The 21,869-nt window shown below is 40.6% G+C and overlaps 3 protein-coding genes across 3 annotated transcripts in view; 1 reads left to right on the top strand and 2 right to left on the bottom strand.

Moving 5' to 3' along the window:
- LOC138032029 (meiotic recombination protein REC114-like) overlaps positions 1-2,361 on the top strand; it is a 2,530-nt gene extending 169 nt beyond the window's left edge. The window contains exons 2-5 of the mRNA XM_068879612.1: positions 77-166; positions 666-749; positions 1,560-1,808; positions 2,170-2,361. Of these exons, the coding sequence (XP_068735713.1) occupies positions 77-166; positions 666-749; positions 1,560-1,808; positions 2,170-2,361 (615 nt within the window). The remainder of the gene's footprint in view (positions 1-76; positions 167-665; positions 750-1,559; positions 1,809-2,169) is intronic.
- Positions 2,362-8,265: 5,904 nt separating this feature from the next.
- Positions 8,266-9,663, bottom strand: LOC138032030 (G-protein-signaling modulator 2-like). Its single transcript, XM_068879613.1, has 2 exons — positions 9,519-9,663; positions 8,266-9,083 (listed from the first exon to the last, which is right to left on the bottom strand). Exons 1-2 carry the CDS (start codon positions 9,661-9,663, stop codon positions 8,266-8,268), a joined length of 963 nt encoding a protein of 320 aa, XP_068735714.1.
- Positions 9,664-9,691: 28 nt separating this feature from the next.
- Positions 9,692-10,123, bottom strand: LOC138032031 (G-protein-signaling modulator 2-like). The gene has a single exon (XM_068879614.1). The coding sequence runs from the start codon at positions 10,121-10,123 to the stop codon at positions 9,692-9,694; it is 432 nt and encodes a 143-aa protein (XP_068735715.1).
- Between the last annotated feature and the right edge of the window lie 11,746 nt (positions 10,124-21,869).

The following is a 21,869-nucleotide window of genomic DNA, read 5'->3' on the forward strand; positions in this document are numbered from 1 at the left end:
TGCAATGAAAGTTTGTTCAAAGAACAACTAAGCATGCTCTTTAATTCACGGTTTTTTTTCTTTTGTAAATTTACAGCAGTTTTCTCCGCCTTCAGAAGGCTCAAGCTGTCTGCAAATGTCCCTTCTTCAATCCAATATGGTCGTAAGCAATGGCAAAGTTATACATGTTAGTGTGATAGTTAAGAATCATCATATAAAGTCATAATAATTCAGAATAATTAAATAATACAATTTTAAACAATGCATATTCACAGACTTGAAAAAAACAGCCAACTCAAAGAGGTCTTTAACATGGTATGATAATAAAGTTCAATGCATGATGTTGCTGTCCTCACGAATGACGACAAATCATCCCACAGAGTTGTTAATAATAGAGAAACTTACTCCGTCGTTTTTTATGCAAAACGGTCAACGGTAGAATTTTCGTATTCTGTTTTCAAGAAATTGCTCTATATCTGTCGCTAGTAGGAGGAAAAAGACTCAATAGCACACAGTCTAATTCCCAATACTTTTGACAAAACCTAAATTTCATCTACCTTACGTTTTCCGAGAGGTCACAGTTGCTCGCAGCGCCATCGTTACCTTTCACTCCGTCCTTCCGCTTTACCAGTGTTTTGCTTTTTAAAACTGTTTAGCTTTTTCTTCTCTGCTATTAATCTCTTTAGGAAAATATCTCGTTGTTCAACGCTAAGAAATGGTTGCAAGCAGTGGTTAAAGGAGATAGCATGCTCATAATCTACAAAATGAGCGTAAGTTGATTTTAAAAATAACAAACCTTCGCGTATCACTGTTTTAGCTTTTGGTGTGTGTCAGAACAGTACCAAATGATCCTAGTTGCATTATACAATTTATGAATTGGGTTTCCATGTGTTTCAAGTCTTATCACCCAAGGAGACTTGAAAGTTAAGTTGTTGCAAGCTAAGGATAGTTTAACGGCCTGGGTAAAGTATTTAAACTGTTAATTGGAAGTTGGAAGGTCGTAGGTTTTGCTTCTGCAAAGGAGTACTCGATTTTTTTTCCAACCATTCGCGAGTCACCATGGAAAAAAAGTACATTCGTCAGTAATGTGATCAGCGGCTATATTTAATTTGTATCAGTTCAATAACCCAATGATTAAAATTCAGTCCTAAACAAGAGCCTCAAAATCATCTTCATTGTTTTAAGATGAATTTAAATCATGATATCAAAATTGGTCTGTTTCTGGAGAAGTAGTGTGCAGTCTCAAAATGGATGCACTTTCCTTTTAAACGCCTAAAACCGAGACTAAAAATGCCTTACCATACACTAAATGCATTTTAGAAACAAAGATACACGAACCGTCGTGTGGAGAAGAGTTCCTCGACTACTGGATTGCGTGTGCGAGCAATGAATAATCTGCTAGCAAGTTTTCTCACTAATGTCTTCATAAAAAAAATTATTACGTGATGACAAAAATCAAAACGTAGTGACAGCAGAAGCTAGAAACTGAAAAAAACGGCTCTCACTGGTCTTACAAAAAATTGCTTTTTTCATGATATAATTCTAAGATTGTCAGACCTATTTCGATCCCTCATTAACAGAACGACTGTAGAAGATTCAGGATAAAATTCAGCAAGAGCAACGAAAGATCAGCCACTGAAAACTGCCGTCAATTCATCGCGGAAATCTCTCCTCAGATCTCGGTGCGAGAGATTTCCACTGGGAGCAGCACCGAATCTGATTCCCAAGTTCCAATGGATGTTGATTCACAACTCGTTTCACCCGAATCCCAGCATGTCCAAAGCAATAGAGTTGTTGACGGCTTGACTCTTTCTGACCTGGCTAGGAAGGTGAGTATAAAAGTCCACAAAACTTGTTTCGGTGGATGTTCTACTAATACAATCCCACCCCGGCCCTATGACATTTTCTGCTAAAATAATTCTAACCTTATGGGCATGCTCAATTAAAAACACAATTGGCCTTAGTGGAAATGAGAATTGTGAATGAGAATAGCGATGGGAATGAAAATGGAACTGAAAGAAGAATCAAAACTGAAGCTTAAAATGCACGCACTTGACGAGAGTTCGTGCCAGTGGTGGCGAAGAGGCTACTCAGTACTGAATATCGCTTGCAGCGAGAACCATTCCGGAGTGTAAGATATGATATCCCTGCGATGATGCTTTCTTATCAGTGTGTTGTTTTGAAACTCAGGTCTCATCCTCTGAGTCACGCGACTGCAGTCATCAGTGCTACGGACATGTGGGTGTGCCAAAGGACCGTTTAAACTTGCTTATCAGATTATGTCTCACTGATAGTAACTTCCCTGCATTTGTAGAGGCTGTTGAAAAAGAGCTCACCAGCTTGTCATCGACGTCAGAAAATGAGGACTTGTGTCAGCAGTGATATTAAAGTAACATCTGCAAATTTACTGCTTAATTGAAATTTCAACCGCCCGATGAGATGGCCATATCGTTTATCGCAATTTCATGACCAAAAAATTCTACAGACACAAAAAAAGCACTTAATAATCTTACACTGTCATCACCGCCTTGTTCGTGGTAATAATAAAATAATTTAATGAGAAATTAATTGATTTTGGCACCAGCATGGCGGAGATAAAACAAATTGCAAGGTATGGGCTGTTTAATACTGAAAACAGTGAATAATGGCAATTGGTGTGACATGTTTTGCATGGTATAAGCACCGGCCAATGGGCAGGTCGCTATAGCGTCAGATGCACGTAAAAACTATCAATTCTTCGTTTTCACTCTCCCGGGGTCACTGATCAGCGACCAGCTTTTTTTTCTTGTGTCCGCATAAAAAAATTAGTTGTAATTCTTTGTTTACATTAGGTATCATCCACCCAAAGCCCTTGTCAAACTTCCTGGCGTTTTACTCAAGTTAATATTCCGAACCCGTACTGAACTACGTGAAAGGAAAATACGGAAGTGAGAGGATAGTTATTTAGTTTAGAAAGTAACATAGCTTTGGTGTTTTACGCAGACCTGCAGGCAGTATTTAGGTCAAAGCGCCGGTGTCGAAACGATTAGCCTCTTTGTGACTGTGATGACAACTTCAATTAACATACTCTCAACATGCATCTAGTTAGTTCAGTGGATATTGGTGGTTGCGCTGAGCAAACTTGAGATGGGGGCTCGAATAATCTTCCCTTTCGCATCTTGTCGGCTTTGTTTGTACCTAAGTCATTTGAGAGTGCGTGAGTTTTCTTCATGTAATTATGCCATAGGGAGCTTGGCTGGATAGTATGTACTTCCTTGTTTAGCGGGATAACAACATCGTCACTACAAGGTCATATGCAACGAAGGATACTGTGGATTAGACCATTTTCGATTTCTCACGGTTGGACTGGATCTAGCTTGAAATGGAGGCTAATGCGGGCAAATCTTTTGAAATGCAAATTAATTTGCCCGCATTAGCCTCCATTTCATGCTAGATCCAGTCTAACCGTTAGAATACGAAACTGGCCTATTTGTTCAACGAAATGCCAGAAATTCTTTACTTGCACAAATCCCATCATACACCTCTTTTACCTCCCACCCACCCAACTCAAAACTTTGCGTAATCATTGTTTGCATTTCTCCTGGGACATGAAGATGTCCCAAGAAAAATCGAAAACAATGCCTAAGCATTTTTTTCTTTTTTTTTGGGGGGGGGGGATGGGGGAGGGGGGAGGGAGGGAGGGAGGTAAGAGGTGTTAGAGAATTTAAAGTCTTGGACCCAGCTGTTCAAAGGACGAATAACGTCACCCAGTGGATACTGAAATCACCATTCAGAGCGTAAAATATACTTCATCTTGAACGTTGACCAAAGGTTTTGTACATGTCTTTACTTAGATGTGCTTAGAGTCTGCATATTCTCGTTTTAATACGTGGGCAAATACTAATTTTTTTTCACAGATGGAAACTGTCTGAGAGTGACTTCTCCACCGGATAAAGTTATACGGCATTTGAACAACTTGGGCCAGGAAATTAACTTTAGGCCTATCACGGTATTGTCGTCAAAAGATTTCTTTCCATTACATTGTTTACAGTATACTACTTGGGCTAATAATGATATAACGATCAGTAAAGCGAAGAGCCAGTTGTTTCACATTTCAATGTACTTAGTGCAGGGGCAGGGCCGTGGATTAGGTTCGAAAGTGGAAAGGGGGGTAGGTTTAGGAAAAAACAACTGCGCGAAGGAAAAAAGTGGGGGGGGGGGGGAGCTACAGTCTTCCAGCCCCTCCCTCTCCGTGGCCCCTGTAGTGTACGCACTAAATTTTCAAACTGGTGAACGTGGCTCTGTCATCGATGATAAATTGATAAACTAAAGGAAGGAACAATCAGGACAAACTCAGTGAGAACATTTGTTTAATTTTATTGTCTTAGTTTACAAATTGATACCTTTAAACGTTAATCGTGAATGCCAAATTCTACAAAAGAATTAAATTAATTTCAAATTATCTTCAACCACATGATAAGATTTGCCACCATTTACACAATTAATAGCTGCTAAAATTAAGATAGCGCGTTTTGGGGCAATTTGAAAAGTGCTTGGGCCAAGTAAGTTTTGGACCAGCGTAAATCTTGTGGGTACGTTCATGTTCTTTGAAGAATGCAACTGCTTGTTCAGGTTAATGCTGAATAACTTCAGTTGTACTGACTATTATTACTATCAATTGCAAGCATTGTTTCCTCATTTGGGTTTGCTTAGCTTGAACTTCAGAATGGTAATCAAAATAAGGGACTTTAATCTCTTGCTGAAAACATCGATGATATCAATTAATGTTTATATATTTTTTATAAATTTTATTACATTATCTAGCTGTCAAAAGCAATACTCTTATTTCACAGCTCAGCAGTGATAGGTTGTTGATACTAGATTCCGAGTCGGTTAATATTTCCTTCTATCATATTCTGATTTTAATCTTTACCAAATTCCTGCTACGAGAGGGGGGACTGGGGGAAAAGGAAGAAATCGTTTACTTCGCCTGTAAAGACCCTGCTAACAGGTACCTCGGAATAAATTAGCAAATCCCAACCGATTTTTCTCACTTCTTGATGCAGCGAACTTATCCGGATATTTTCGAAAACGGAGCCGATATTTTTCTCCGAATCGTATTTGCTTGTCCACGCGAATAAGCGAAAACAATTTTAAAACGGTTACCTCTACCAAAAGAGCGGTATGCGCGCCGCAAGCGGTCCCCAGTGGTACCACGAGCCTCTGATGCCATTGTATTATTCGAAAACCTCCGTTTTAACCCGTCCATACGAATACAATAGACCTCCGTTTTCAAACATTTTAAGTCTGGAGAGCGTTTTCAGCAGAACCCCGTTTTCGGTGACCTAAAATGCCGTATTCGTGTGCGCGGGAGGCAAAAATGGAGGGGAAAATATCCGTTTTCGAAAATATTCGGATACGGGTGGACGGCGCGGAGTCTTAGTGTTGAGGCCCTCCTAGGGGTTTTGGGGAACAACAACACTGTCAAAATATTTTTAGGGAACAAGGGAACAAGGGCCCCCCCTGGGAGGGCCTCAACAATTGATTCTACTTTCCGTGAAGGTCTCTGCAACTTGTCCCGCCATGTTTTTGCCAGTTGCAAAGCGTCCAACATGCAACATGTCGTGTCAAGACAATTTGCACGAAAAAAGACACAATGTAACAGCGTCTTAAATTAAATTAGGGTTTCAGACTGTTTAAAACGCAACATTCCGGCGGTTGCGTTACGTGAGTCGGATATTCAGATACCATTAGTTTGAGACTTGCAATGGAAATCTTTTAAATGAAAGGCCATAGTAAAGGCTGCTTGTAGACTTTCTTTCGGTTAAGATACACGTGGAATGTGTAGATAGAAAGCGAGCGACTGATTGCGCTTTTCCTTCCTTGGTCCAAGAAATTTCGGTCTGAGACCGGTCTACATATTTACTTATAAGTTCAACAAAAATAATTTCCCCGACAATAAGTTCGACGTTCGTGAGGAGAGGAGCCTTACGATGATCACTTAAAGAGCTCATCCACGTGACGTGACGGTGGCTATGCTAGTTTTCTAACCAACAAAACAGCGGATTTGTTGGTTCCCTAACTATTCTACCAGGAATGAACTCCTTTCGAGTGCAAAACTATCTCGCTTTGGTTAAAATACCACCGATCACGCGAGGGAGTAAGCTCCGTTAAGAAAGAAATGTATTAAAATGTATTAAGAAAAAAAAAGAACTTCTTGTTTGCTGATGATTTATTTCATTCATTTTGTAGAAAAATGTGTAAAAATTCACCCGTCGTTTCCCTTCTATTTTCTGAGCCTTGGTTCCTGCAAATGTCTCTCTTTATCTTATCATGGGTAAAGGCCTGATATTAGGGTCATCAGCAGAAGTGTTCTTTCTCATTTTCTTTCAAACTAGATTACAATCAATGAAATAAACATGATTTTTAGCAAAGCAACTATAGCCCCTATGATTTTGATCGCCATGCAATTCAGAAACTTTCATTTAAAGTTGTATGAGAACGGAAGTGCAAAAAATTATGGGTGAAATTATCATTTTTCTGTCATAATTTCATTGACAATAATCTCAGTCTGTTGATTAAGTTTATGCAGCAGCAACCTTTTACTAAGCCTTTGGACCTTGTTCTACTACCATTGCAGATCCGTTCTACTTCTTTTTACAAGTTCTGCAACCACTAAAGTGTCAGGCTCTGCCAGGTAGTCTTTTTGCGTCTTCGAAATCATTTCTGAAAGAAAAATAAAATAAAATAAAGAAAAAATAACTCTAAAAATTGCAGTTTGTTCGCGTACACACAATCCGCCGGTGTGATCGGCTACGAGCAGGACGATGCTGTCTTCCTTGACAAGCGATGACGTTCAGAGATCTATGGGAGAACGGAAACACCAAAAGAGACACAGTGAGGTGATAGCCATCTTCGACAGTTTCTCCACCAACGTAAAATGTATCCTTTAAGCTCTAGTGACATTATGTGGAGAGACATGTGGAAATTACATTCGTGGCAAAAGCGTTTTAGAGGACACTTCGCATGGTGTACACTACGAAACTAGCATCTCTTATCGTGCCATCTTAGGCATACATTTCATTCCTACCGTCAGTTCTCCAATTTGAAACTATTCTTGTTTTAAGAATATAACGCTAAATTCACTCACCATTATTTTGGATTTTCCAGCTTGACATCATTGCCAACTAGCACAAATGGCGCCCAGTGCTTTACAGCGCAATACTGCTTTGACTCTCGGAGGGATTTCATTGCTTGGTGAAGAGCTGCACTTGCCCATTTCCCTGGAAACTACCAGGTGCTGGTAGAAACTCCTCATAAACAGCAACGTTGCCTTGTCATCAACCGCGAGGGTGATACCAAAACAGACCGAGCACCAGCACACAGAAAAGCCCTCGCTATTCCCACCACTCCCTCCGATTTGACTGCTCCCCGACCACTGTGACAACAGCTCAGCACAACTAGTCTTGCTCGAAGACGAACCGCTGCAACATCCGACATTTTCAATATAAAATCTTCCTCCTTGGGGATTGGTGATTTCCGTTCTGTATTTGGGGCTAAAGCAATTTCGCCCGTTTCTTGGCATGCATGTGCTGCAACTGACTTCATACTTTTCAGCACCTCAGCTTTTCGTGGCATTTTTTTCAGTCAACGGTGTTGTCTGCAGAAATTCTCCAATCATCTCTACTTCTTCTTTTGCGCACGGAAGCTGTTCCAAAATGGGCTCTCCTTTCTTGTCAGTAACTTCCTTCAACTACGGATCACCTACAAGAAGCGCTCCCGTCTTACTGTGGAAGTCTTCCGGTGCACCAACGATCACATTAAATGCAGTCAGCGATGGAACGGTGCGGATCCTGATAAATTCACTCAAAGCAGAATACGACGCCAAACAAAATGGTCCATCGGGAACAACGATTAACTCATCTCCCTGGAGCAAGTCTTTAATTGGCCCGAGTAAGACATCGTACAACTATTGTAAAGAGTTAACGGAGGGGGAAAATGATAGAAGTGTTTTCTCACTGAGAGGGTTGTCTGCTGCAAGTTAGGTCACTGCGTAGTTGATCCAAAGAACAATCCTCGCATTTAACAACGTTCCCTATGCCAATCTGTTTCATCGTAGTTTCTATCAACATGTCGGCACTTCCATTTACGATTTCACCTTGACGAAATCTGATCTCACTGTCTTTTCGTATCACCCAAAAGGTGATCTTGTTATTGTCAAGTGCCACAAAAACGGCTTGTGAATGCAAAAGCTCTAATGCAGCGAAAGGCGTTTGCTTTGGAGTAAGTGGACAAAAGGACTGAGAGTCAATGCCGTATTGTTCCCTCCACCAAAGCCTGTGCTCGACCTTTCTCAGCAGCATACAAAGCTTCTTCGATCTCTCCACTCTTCAAAAGTGTCCTCCACAGAGCAGTGTATGACACGCGATGAGAATCACGAAAACATATTTTCCATTCATCCTCTGACTTCAGATTATGCCTTGCTTCATCCAAATGTTTTATACTTAAATGGTAATAACTAAGAGCATCACTCAAGGAACCCAACAATTCTTGATCATGACCTAACCCATAAAAAGCGAGTCCCTTTTCTATGTGGTCCCCAATTTCCTTGCAAACACTAAGACGATATTCACGGTACTCTATGGCCTCGCTAAAATTACCCAGACAGCCATAAACATTACCCAGATTTCCATAGGCATTTCCCTCCCCAGCCCTATCCCCTACTTCTTTCGCAATACTAAGATGTTGGTTGGAGTACTCAATGGCTCGTCGAAAATTACCCAGACTCTGATAAGCATTTGCCAGATTTCCGTAGCCGGTTCCCTCCGCAACCCTATCCCCTACTTCTTTCGTAATACTAAGCTGTTGTTTGAAGTACTCAATGGCTTGTTGAAAGTTACCCAGAGTGTGATAAGCAATACCCAGACTTCCATAAGCTGATCCCTCAACAGCCATATCCCCTACTTCTTTAGCAATACCAAGATATTTTTCGTAGTACTCAGTGGCTTGTTCAAAATTACCCAGAATGTGGAAAGCATTTCCCAGATTTCTAAAGGCTTCTCCCTCACCAGCCCTATCCCCTACTTCTTTAGCAATACTAAGATGTTGTTTGAAGTACTCAATGGCTTGTTGAAATTACCCAGCCTGTGATAAGCATTTCCCAGATTTCTATAGCTGCATCCCTCCCCATCCTTATCTCCTACTTCTTTGGCAATACGGAGATCTTGTTTGAATTACTGAATGCCTTCTTTAAAATTACCCAGACAGCTATAGGCTTTTCCAAGATGTTTTTCGTGGTTCTCAAAGGCTTGTTTAAAATAACCCATTTTGCAATAGGCATTTCCCAGAAATCCATAGCCGGACCCTCCCCGGCCCTATCCCCTACTTCTTTCGCAATATTAAAATGTTGTTTGAAGTACTCAATGGCTTGTTGAAATTACCCAGCCTGTGATAAGCATTTCCCAGATTTCTATAGCTGCATCCCTCCCCATCCTTATCTCCTACTTCTTTGGCAATACGGAGATCTTGTTTGAATTACTGAATGCCTTCTTTAAAATTACCCAGACAGCTATAGGCTTTTCCAAGATTTCTATAGGCTGATCCCTCCCCAGCCCTATCACCTACTTCTTTAGCAATATTAAGACCTTGTTCGAAGTACTCAATGGCTTGTTTAGAATTACCCAGACTCTGATTGGCATTTCCCATATTCCCATAGGCTTCTCCCTCCCCAGCTCTATTCCCTACCTTTTTTAGCAATACTAAGATGCTGTTCGTGGTACTCAATGGCTTGTTTAAAATTACCTAGACTTTGATAGGCCCTTCCAAGATTTCCATAAGTTTTTCCCTCCCCATCGCTGTCCCCTACTTCTTTAGCAATACTAAGATGTTGTTCGTAGAACTCAATGCCTTGTTTAAAATTACCCAGTCCACAAAAGGCGCTTCCCAGATTTCCATAGGCTGCTCCTTCTTCAGCCCTGCAGCCTATTTCTATGGAAATATGTAATGCTTCTGTGTAATTTTCTATGGCCTGTTTATAATCAGGTAGGTTGAAGTAAGCGTTACCGAGATGAATATAAGCCCTGCCTTTCCGATCCTTGTCTGCTACGCTTATCGCAATGGCAAGCTCTAGCATTCGCTGCTCCACAGCTTCTAGGCTATCCACCATTCTTCAATAACTAAATAACAATTAAAACCTGAGATGGTCCAATGTCAACCCAAGGACGGAGCTGGAAGAAAAGAAAATTAAAGACACTTAATGATTTCCATGTATTTTTTTAAAGTAATAAAAGGTTTTGGAATAACATGTATTCCGTGTTACCACGTTATTCTCTCGTAACGGTGAAATTGACTTTAAAATTGTCGATTACTGTTTATTGCACGTTTTCATAAACCACTATAAGTTTTTTTCATCCGTTCCAATTTCTCCGCGCTTATTCTACCTGTATCAGAAAACATCTTGCGCCCCTCAGCCATGCAAAATTCCAGTGACGAGCAACAAGTTTTGGTTTGAAATTAATAGTGGCGCAATTAACGACTTTTCGAATGGCCATAAGGTCTCTCATCATCATTATTTTTATTTGATTTTTTACCTTTATATGCCGATTGCCAGAAGCCCGGCAACCCAAATTAAGTGGTGGACCCCAGAGAGAGATGTCAAAACCCACATTTCGACCTTGCTCACCATAGAGTCTCCAGTAGCTCAGTGGTTAGAGCATCCGACTAGATCACGGAGGGTCGTGGGTTCGAATGCCATCTGGGGCTCGGATTTATCCGAGTTTCCAGTGTGTTCTATTGTCACCATTTCACTTACCGTGAATATAAACTCAATAGTTAAATTGAGTCAGTATTCAACATTTCCAGATGTGTTTCGATTGCCTGTGATCCAGCAGAACTACAGTTTCGTGTCCACACTGGGAAGGAGGTCTGTCACAAAATGTGTGTGGACCAGATTGTTGATATACTGCTCCAAAAGCCAGTGCTGAGATCTAAGTGGAACATGTTGGTGGAGGAATGTGGGTGTGAGATCACGAAAGGAAGATCCATCATTATCCTAGTTCAGATCCTATCACTGTTTATCAAAATACGGTCCTTTTCTTATGCAAAGGACATCGTTCAAAAATACAAAATTCAGCAAAAGGCAACCAAGAAGAAAGGCTTGAGGAAAGAAATCTAAAGGGCCACAAATACAAATGTGCAGGGTTAATGTTCCACCATTTTTTTCACCATCAACGTATCTTTGAGGGTTTAATGCAAAGAATGATGTCATCTCAAAGTTTTCATGATACCAATAAGGTCCAAAATGTTTTCAAAGGAAATAACCTTCACCAGCACCTCATCAGCTCTTTTTAGTACAAGTTTATGGTAGCATAAACTGATGTTAATAAGCCTGAGAATAGGGCCCTACATAAGCACACTCAGTTTCATATTAGTCCTAGTTTCTTGCATGGGATGGTACACTCCTGTATGAGGAACATAGTTAACTTAGCCATCTTGTACTTCAAGACGATCAGCAGGGACTCTTTCTGGACATTGAGATGTTAAGTCCTTCATAAAGGCCTGGTAGTCTGTGAAGAACTTTGGATTCTTTTTTAAACTTGAATTCAGTTGGTTCCATCCTTTTACAGAACAAAAACGTCGATTTTCGTTTATTTTGATAATAACTGAACTAGATCATTTTTAAAAAATGCTGACAGTTTCGTCTTCACATTGTTTACTAATTCCCAAAATTTTAACCCTGGTAGTACGGCTAGGAGCTCGGTCACTAAATTTAGCATTTTCCCCTGATTTGCATTTCTTAGGTAAACTTACATTTTACATCAATTGCAGTGACTAACATTTCAGCAGAGACATTATGTTGCTTTAATTTCACATATTCCAAAATCTCGATCTTTTTCTTCGGAAAACTATAGTAAGCCACCTTAACATCGCACATTTTTGCAGGTTGCGGCTTCATGTATGACAAATATTCGTAGGCGTCTTACATCGCTGGATGAAGGTGACTGAAGACCCCTAGCATATCAATAATTTGTATTTTGCTGTGGGTGATTTTTAATTTGCTGTGAATGATCTGAATTTGCTGTGAGTGATTTTTAATTTGCTGTGAATGATCTGAATTTGCTGTGAGTGATTTGACCTTGTTGTGAATGATTTGAATTTGCTGACGGTAAGAATTTGGTTTTGATGTGACAGTTGCGGGCCACCGTACTCAATGAGAACCCAGATTTTAGACAAAATATGAAGTGAAGTGAAGTGAAGTGAAAAGAAGTGAAGCTATTAGTCTCTCCCCTCGGGGCCTTTCAGGACTAGTTTACCATCGTCTTGTTTCGATTTAGACTCCATTGCTGTTGTACTCAAGTCACCGTTAAACCAGAGCAATAAGCACTTTTTATAACATTGTAGTCAAGTTGTCACTGCCTTGAATTTTTAAAGAGGTTGGAAAAAGACAATTTATACCATGTAGCTGTATATTATTGTATCTAAGTATCTTTAAAGCTTATTAATCCAGAGGAAACCAAGCTTAGGTGCAAGTAAAAAAAAAAAGTTGTAGTTATTCTATTCCTCTACGTTTAGCTTTGTTTGAAGGGTTGTACAAAAACAGAACACAAGTTACAGTAGAAACCCATGTATAAGGACTTTTAAGAACCTGTTAGGCTAAGACAGTCCATTTAGACCCTTAAAAGGGGCTACTAGGTCACTCTGTTTTAGGTAATTTTGTTCAATTTTGTTAGTTATGCGCTCTAAACGTCAAATTGGCAGAGCAAGAGTCTTTCATTTGCAAAATCACGGCCACATAACAATTGAGAATGATTTTCCAGCTGTTTAAATCACATTTTGATATAAACTGATATAAATTTGAAAAAAGGTGGGCCGACGTTTTTCAAATTTACCCAAATGTAATCCATTTCAATCCTCCCCAGTTTTGTCGATCCTTGTCCCTTCTTAGCTTTCCTGTGTTTTGTTTGAGTTCTTCAATAGTTTTGAGCCGTTATTTTGTTATTTCAGTTAATTCTATGACCATTTGATCAATGCTGAAATTGCCTAAAATTGCGTGACCGAGCCCCCTTAACGAAGAACCTCTTATAGCCTACAAATTTGAAAGGGGTTCTTATTTTGAGAAATTCAGTTACACACTGAATAAACAAATTTAATATAACAAGTTCAACCAGTGCTCTAAATGTCGTCGAGGGGCGCGTATTACTAATGACCGCTGTAACGGAATTGAGACAGTTTACTATCGTCTTTCTCCATTTTCCTTCTCTGAGTGTAGGAAAATGTGCCTGCGATGTTTCGGCACAGTCCGAGAGGCACAAAAACGGAAGCGGGGGAACATATTGCCCAGGGGTGAATCACTTTGGATGATCTCTTCTCTGAAACACATTTTTATATCTTTTGTCGCGAGGAAATGTAAAATTACCATCCGAGGGTTTGTGATTTCTGCTGGTGTTTTCAATTTCTGGACATGTTTTGCAATTTCTGGAAGTGTTTAAAATTTATGCAAGTGTTCTTAAGTCTACAAGTGTTTTGTGATTTCTACAAGACTAGTGTTTTTTGCCTCCACAAGTGTTTTGTGTTTTCTGGAAGTGTTTTGGGTTTCTGGAAGAGTTCTGTCCCTTTGAGCCACCGTATTCTTGGTTTGCACGTGACGTCACACAAAAGTAAAATAGAGCGTTTTGAGTTTTTATCTCAATCAGCTACAAAAATATATCTGTTTGCATGTTCTCAGCTCGGTACCGTGCTTCGTTTCGAAAATACAGTTTGAATTTCAGAGTACTTCACAGTGCGTGACATATTGACGGCTTTCGAAAAACATGCCAGTTGCATAAAAACATCGATTCACCTCGTGGTTTTGTGGCCTAAACAGCCAAAATACTAGGAGACGTGTCTATGCGAATATTTGCTAGCTCATTATACAGCAGCAAACTAAATTTCAGATGTTTCTACAAGTTTCCGGCCGCCATGTTGGTGTACTTCAGCAGTACTACACCATGGCGCCTCCATACTAAACTCTACAAATGTGAGTAATATATTTTGCTGAATAACTCAAGTACGGAATATCGCACGGCCTTGAGACTTGGAGCCGTTGTTTACTTATTCCTTTCCTATAACATTTCCATTTATAGACTCAATTTCTTAAATGGTAAGCGATTTATGTCACTTGCGTGACCTGCAACCCAAGAATTACAGCTTTAGCACCGTCCGACTCCAAAACCTGCACCCAGAGCGGGAGAGACCTTTGCTCGCAGGGGCTCTCGGAAACGATGGATCTACGGCAAATGTCCAGCGTTCTTGTTCGGGGCCAACTAATTACCAGTGGTGTCTACACCTCAACGGCGAAATGACACATTTGCATATCGCAGTGCCCACAACAACTCGTTCCTACGCTTTGCGTATACACGAGTTAAAATATATGTACCAGACGATTTAAATATGAGCTTTCTTGCGTGTAAACGTACACAACTAAATCAAGTGAAGCTATGATCCTCGCAGTTATGAACAATTCAGGACTTAAACGGGGTTTGAACCCGTGACCTCGCAAGTCATAAATTTTCCAGGCTGCTCAACGCAATTGCTAAAATTGCGTTCATAACTGCGAGGATCATAGCTTCACTTGATTTCATATCCGCAGTGCAGAATATGATTCAATTCATATGTCATTTCATCGATACATTACAACTAAATAAGCTACAATACTCGTCACATTTGTTAGATCACCCATCCCCGTTTCCCCCTTCCTTCAATGTTGATTTCCACAACTACTAGTAGTCGCCCGAAAAATTCTCACACAACATTGAATTGGGGAAAGGGGGATGTGGTATAAGCTACGATCTTGTAACAAGATGATTCTGACCATTCGCTAAGTGTTCCAACTAAATATGTCTAGTACACTCGTCACATTTGTTGGAACACCCATTCCCTGTTTCCCCCTTCCTTCAATGTTGATTTCCACAACTACTAGTAGTCGCCCGAAAAATTCTCACACAACATTGAATTGGGGAAAGGGGGATGTGGTATAAGCTACGATCTTGTAACAAGATGATTCTGACCATTCGCTAAGTGTTCCAACTAAATATGTCTAGTATTGTAGGTATCGGAGAGGCTGAACATTTACGCACGCATGCGCTGACGGAATGTTTGAAGACGAGACGACAAAAATATGCAGTACCTCCAGACGTGGCGCTGGAGCGTCGTACCAAACGAGTCATCCCGGGATTTCGGCCCGTGCGATCGCTTTTGGACGCAGTTGGCCCTTCGCTGCTTTCTGCTACCGACCTTGCCTCCCGGTACGGCATTGAGGGAGGGATATGTCGGCCCCTAAACCATATAAGACAAATCCCACGCCTACTCACAGCTCCAAACCTCCCTTGTCATTACAATTTAACGTAAGATTTCGATGGCTTATATATTCAAGAGAAAATTCATTTTATCTGTCATATGGTAAGCACCGGAGTCGCAGATTACAAAGTGCACGCATGCGCCCTGCCGAAGGTAACATACATGCATGCATAAAACTTTATTTCATCTCGAATTTCTGAATACATCTTCGAGACATTACAGCTGACATACATAATATATACAGATACATAACTAAATATTAAATAATATTTAAAGATATATTAATCAAACCGAAAAGCCGCTGTACAAAATCCGGCCCTGGATTAGTTTAAAACCAGTAAACTCAGTGGTACGGAAAAAATCAGGTAGCGCATTTCGCAACGTACTTAGTTAATACGTAAGAAAAAGAACTAAGACCATAACTGGTTGTTCTAGGTTTATTGAGGGACAGAATGTTCCATGAAGACCATGCATGAGAAGAGAACGGGAGAGAAAACGTATTTTTCATATGGACAAGCCTTTTCTTTCTTTAACTACTTTTATACAATAATATGAGGAAATTTTGAATGCGCTTATTGCATAGAGATGTAGAGTTTGACTTAAGTGGTACGTAAGAGGACAGGTAATCGCAAATATAAATCTCGTTACTCTCTTATTTACATTATACCGTTTCTTTGACAAGAAATTACTAAAGGCAAGGCCGAATTTCCTATGATAAAAAGTCTACGTTAACAGCACGCACCTTGGCTACTCCTTAGTATCCGCCTGGAAATCTTCTTCTCGCTACTTTTTCCTCATTTGATGAGGACCAGTCTCCGCTTTCCTCCTTCATGCCCAAAAGGAATTCTGGGTAATTCGGCCGTTCCATGACAAGGGAAGACCCCCGATTCTCATTTCATAGATTTTCTTATGTGTGTGGAGCCACCCAGTCCTACAGGCAAAATACAGCATCGATTGAAGTTTTTAGCTTTCAAAACTCACTCAAATTGTATCAGTAGGTCCTGGAATTCGTCCACAGAAAGGCCAGAGAGACGACTTCACTGGTGCTGTGAACCGCCATGTTTACAACAGGGCAATTTAGGCGTTCCACTCTGCATGAAATCATCTCTCACCTCTGTCTCGAGAAGACCAGACACGCACGGTTCTTACGTTACGTTTATGCCCCTGTAGAATCAACCGAAATCTCAACTCCTTGTCAAAGTTAACCAGCATCTTAATATTTTTGGCAGGCTACAATACTGTCTGAGTATTGGTGTGCGTTGGTATGAAGCCGTGCGATGCAATATACGCCGTGCAATATTCCAACAGTTCCAAACTCGTGTAATAAGTACATTTTGTCCTCTGAACACTTTAATAGGCTCTATTCCCAGATGGACTGACATGATTATCAAGTGCAACGGTCAACGTTGATTGACATATTTTATATACCAAGAAGTCAGAATAGCTATGCAAATATTACGGTCCCTGAAGACGTTTCTTTCTGCGATAGGACTGACTAAATCAGTTGCAGCAAAAGAACAGTTCATCGGCAACGGTTGGTGCTCTGCTTTTGAAAAACTCAGGCTGAAACCCTGAAAATATAAAGCTAATGAAAACGACACCTGTTCTTAGTTAACCAAAAACGACAAGTCTGTAATTTCCTTGTTAAAGTGCAAAACGAGTCCATTCAGTTTGTCATACCCGACTATTGACCATACCACTGTTTACCCTCATTAATTAACTTAATTTATGTATGCACAATGGTGAAATAAATCAATGAATGCTTTCCAAATTGTGCCCCTCTAATGCTTTTTATAAGGAAGAAAAATGTATAGGCTTGAAAATATGACAACGTAATTAGACTTTTGCAATCACTGGTCTGTGATGACATGGTTTCGAATCGTGAATCTCAACGGTTCACCATGGTGAACGGTTGGTGAGCTGAAAGATAAACAGTTCATTTCTTTAAACAAACGATTCACCATGGTCAACCGTGCCGCAATAGCAGGAAATGTCACGGGATTTTTTTGATTTCACATTTACAAACTAGTTTAGATTACAACCTCGGGATAAGATGGTTCTTATGCCCGGAAAACTCTTTCCCCCTTACATATCGAATTAATGTATCTGGTGAATCGCACGGTGACTCGTTGACAATCACTTCTCAATTGCACTTTGCATACATTAAGTCCATTTTAATTTAGTCATCCTGTAAATTCTTCTTGAGTTGGTACCAGCTCCACATCGGCACCACTCGATGTATTATTAACCGAACCTCACAAGACGTCAGCGACCCCACCTCTCTAGCTTTATTCCCTTCGCTAACCGTTGTCACGCCTTCAAATGCCAACATCAGTACCAGTGCAAGGAAGATCGCCGTTATTTCGCTCGATTCTCGTCTCGATAATAAGAAAAAGGCCCCGATGTCATGTGTACGATACGTTAATCAAAGTACACAGTGTCAACTACTTTACATGGAAATGCGGTACACAGCATATTGAAGATGCTCCTTTACACACTACATAGTATTTACAATGATTTGGCCTTCTAAAAACTCTCCAACACATATTCCTTGATTATCATCATGTTCAGACCAACTGCTCACCGTTTTAAATACAAAGCATGCGAAGAGACCTTCCGTTTATCTTAGTAACAAGTTTACTTCTTTTCTCAAAGAGACTTGACTTCTGATCTACACCTCTACAGATTTGCCAATTTCCTTGAAGCAAATACAATACTCGTCACATTTGTTGGAACACCCATTCCCATTTCCCCCTTCCTCCAATGTTGATTTCCACAACTCCTAGTAGTCGCCCGACACTTTCTCACACACCATTGAATGGGGGAAAGGGGGATGTGGTATAAGCTACGATCGTGTAACACGAGGATTGTGACCAGTCGCTAGGTGTTCCAACTAAATATGTCTAGTATTGTAGGTATCGGAGAGGCTGAACATTTACGCACGCATGCGCTGACGGACTGTTTGACGCCCAGCCGCGAAATATATGCCGTACCTCGAGACGTGGCGCTGGAGCGTCGTACCAAACGAGTCCTCCCGGGAGTTCGGCCCGGGCGATCGCTATTGGACGCAGTTGGCCCTTCGCTGCTTTCTGCTACCGACCTTGCCTCCCGGTACGGCATTGAGGGAGGGATGTGTCGGCCCCTAAACCATATAAGACAAATCCCACGCCTACTCACAGCTCCAAACCTCCCTTGTCATTACAATTTAACGTAAGGTTTCGATGGTTTATATATTAAAGAGAAAAGTCATTTTACATGTCATATGGTAAGCACCGGAGTCGCAGATTACAAAGTGCACGCATGCGCCCTGCCGAAGGTAACATACATGCATGCATAAAACTTTATTTCATCTCGAATTTCTGAATACATCTTCGAGACATTACAGCTGACATACATAATATATACAGATACATAACTAAATGTTAAATAATATTTAAAGAGATATTAATCAAAACGAAAAGCAGCTGTACAAAATCCGGCCCTGGATTAGTTTAAAACCAGTAAACTCAGTGGTACGGAAAAAATCAGGTAGCGCATTTCGCAACGTACTTAGTTAATACGTAAGAAAAAGAACTAAGACCATAACTGGTTGTTCTAGGTTTATTGAGGGACAGAATGTTCCATGAAGACCATGCATGAGAAGAGAACGGGAGAGAAAACGTATTTTTCATATGGACAAGCCTTTTCTTTCTTTAACTACCTTTATACAATAATATGAGGAAATTTTGAATGCGCTTATTGCATAGAGATGTAGAGTTTGACTTAAGTGGTAGGTAAGAGGACAGGTAGTCGCAGATATAAATCTCGTTACTCTCTTATTTACATTATACCGTTTCTTTGACAAGAAATTACTAAAGGCAAGGCCGAATTTCCTATGCTAAAAAGTCTACGTTAACAGCACGCACCTTGGCTACACCTTAGTATCCGCCTGGAAATCTTCTTCTCGCTACTTTTTCCTCATTTGATGAGGACCAGTCTCCGTTTGCCTCCTTCATGCCCGAAAGGAATTCTGGGTAATTCGGCCTTTCCATGACAAGGGAAGACCCCCGATTCTCATTTCATAGATTTTCTTATGTGTGTGGAGCCACCCAGTCCTACAGGCAAAATACAGCATCGATTGAAGTTTTTAGCTTTCAAAACTTGCTCAAATTGTATCGGTAGGTCCTGGAATTCGTCCACAGAAAGGCCAGAGAGACGACTTCACTGGTGCTGTGAACCGCCATGTTTACAACAGGGCAATTTAGGCGTTCCACTCTGCATGAAATCATCTCTCACCTCTGTCTCGAGAAGACCAGACACGCACGGTTCTTACTTTACGTTTATGCCCCTGTAGAATCAACCGAAATCTCAACTCCTTGTCAAAGTTAACCAGCATCTTAATATTTTTGGTAGGCTACAATACTGTCTGAGTATTGGTGTGCGTTGGTATGAAGCCGTGCGATGCAATATACGCCGTGCAATATTCCAACAGTTCCAAACTCGTGTAATAAGTACATTTTGTCCTCTGAACACTCTAATAGGCTCTATTCCCAGATGGACTGACATGATTATCAAGTGCAACGGTCAACGTTGATTGACATATTTTATATACCAAGAAGTCAGAATAGCTATGCAAATATTACGGTCCCTGAAGACGTTTCTTTCTGCGATAGGACTGACTAAATCAGTTGCAGCAAAAGAACAGTTCATCGGCAACGGTTGGTGCTCTGCTTTTGAAAAACTCAGGCTGAAACCCTGAAAATATAAAGCTAATGAAAACGACACCTGTTATTAATTAACCAAAAACGACAAGTCTGTAATTTCCTTGTTAAAGTGCAAAACGAGTCCATTCAGTTTGTCATACCCGACTATTGACCATACCACTGTTTACCCTCATTAATTAACTTAATTTATGTATGCACAATGGTGAAATAAATCAATGAATGCTTTCCAAATTCTGCCCCTCTAATGCTTGTTATAAGGAAGAAATGTACAGGCTTGAAAATATGAAAACGTAATTAAACTTTTGCAATCACTGCACTGGTCTGTGATGCCATGGTTTCGAATCGTGAATCTCAACAGTTCACCATGGTGAACGGTTGGTGAGCTGAAAGATAAACAGTTCATTTCTTTAAACAAACGATTCACCATGGTCAACCGTGCCGCAATAGCAGGAAATGTCACGGGATTTTTTTATTTCACATTTACAAACTAGTTTAGATTACAACCTCGGGATAGGATGGTTCTTATGCCCGGAAAACTCTTTCCCCCTTACATATCGAATTAAGGTATCTGGTGAATCGCACGGTGAATCGTTGACAATCGCTTCTCAATTCCCCTTTGCATACAGTAGGTGCAGTTTGGTTAACTCATCCTGTAAATTCTTCTTGAGTTGGTACCAGCTCCACATCGGCACCACTCGATATATTATTAACCGAACCTCACAAGACGTCAGCGACCCCACCTCTCTAGCTTTATTCCCTTCGCTAACCGTTGTCACGCCTTCAAATGCCAACATCAGTACCAGTGCAAGGAAGATCGCCCTTATTTCGCTCGATTCTCGTCTCGATAATAATTAAAGCCCCCGATGTCATGTGTACGCTACGTTAATCAAAGTACACAGTGTCAACTACTTTACATGGAAATGCGGTACACAGCATATTGAAGACGCTCCTTTACACACTACATAGTATTTACAATGATTTGGCCTTCTAAAAATTCTCCAACACATATTGCTTTACTATCATCATGTTCAGACCAACTGCTCACCGTTTTAAATACAAAGCATGCGAAGAGACCTTCCGTTTATCTTAGTAACAAGTTTACTTCTTTTCTCAAAGAGACTTGACTTCTGATCTACTCCTCTACAGATTTGCCAATTTCCTTGAAGCAAATACAATACTCGTCACATTTGTTGGAACACCCATTCCCGTTTCCCCCTTCCTCCAATGTTGATTTCCACAACTACTAGTAGTCGCCCGAAACATTCTCACACAACATTGAATTGGGGAAAGGGGGATGTGGTATAAGCTACGATCTTGTAACACGATGATTCTGACCATTCGGTAAGTGTTCCAACTAAATATGTCTAGTATTGTAGGTATCGGAGATGCTGAACATTTACGCACGCATGCGCTGACGGAATGTTTAAAGACGAGACGACAAAAATATGCAGTACCTCCAGACGTGGCGCTGGAGCGTCGTACCAAACGAGTCATCCCGGGATTTCGGCCCGTGCGATCGCTTTTGGACGCAGTTGGCCCTTCGCTGCTTTCTGCTACCGACCTTGCCTCCCGGTACGGCATTGAGGGAGGGATATGTCGGCCCCTAAACCATATAAGACAAATCCCACGCCTACTCACAGCTCCAAACCTCCCTTGTCATTACAATTTAACGTAAGATTTCGATGGCTTATATGTTAAAGAGAAAAGTCATTTTACCTGTCATATGGTAAGCACTGGAGTCGCAGATTACAAAGTGCACGCATTTCTGAATACATCTTCGAGACATTACAGCTAACATACATAATATATACAGATACATAACTAAATGTTAAATAATATTTAAAGAGATATTAATCAAAACGAAAAGCCGCTGTA

This window comes from Montipora capricornis, chromosome 14 (genome assembly GCF_036669925.1).
Source record: "Montipora capricornis isolate CH-2021 chromosome 14, ASM3666992v2, whole genome shotgun sequence".
Taxonomy (NCBI): Eukaryota; Metazoa; Cnidaria; class Anthozoa; order Scleractinia; family Acroporidae; genus Montipora; species Montipora capricornis.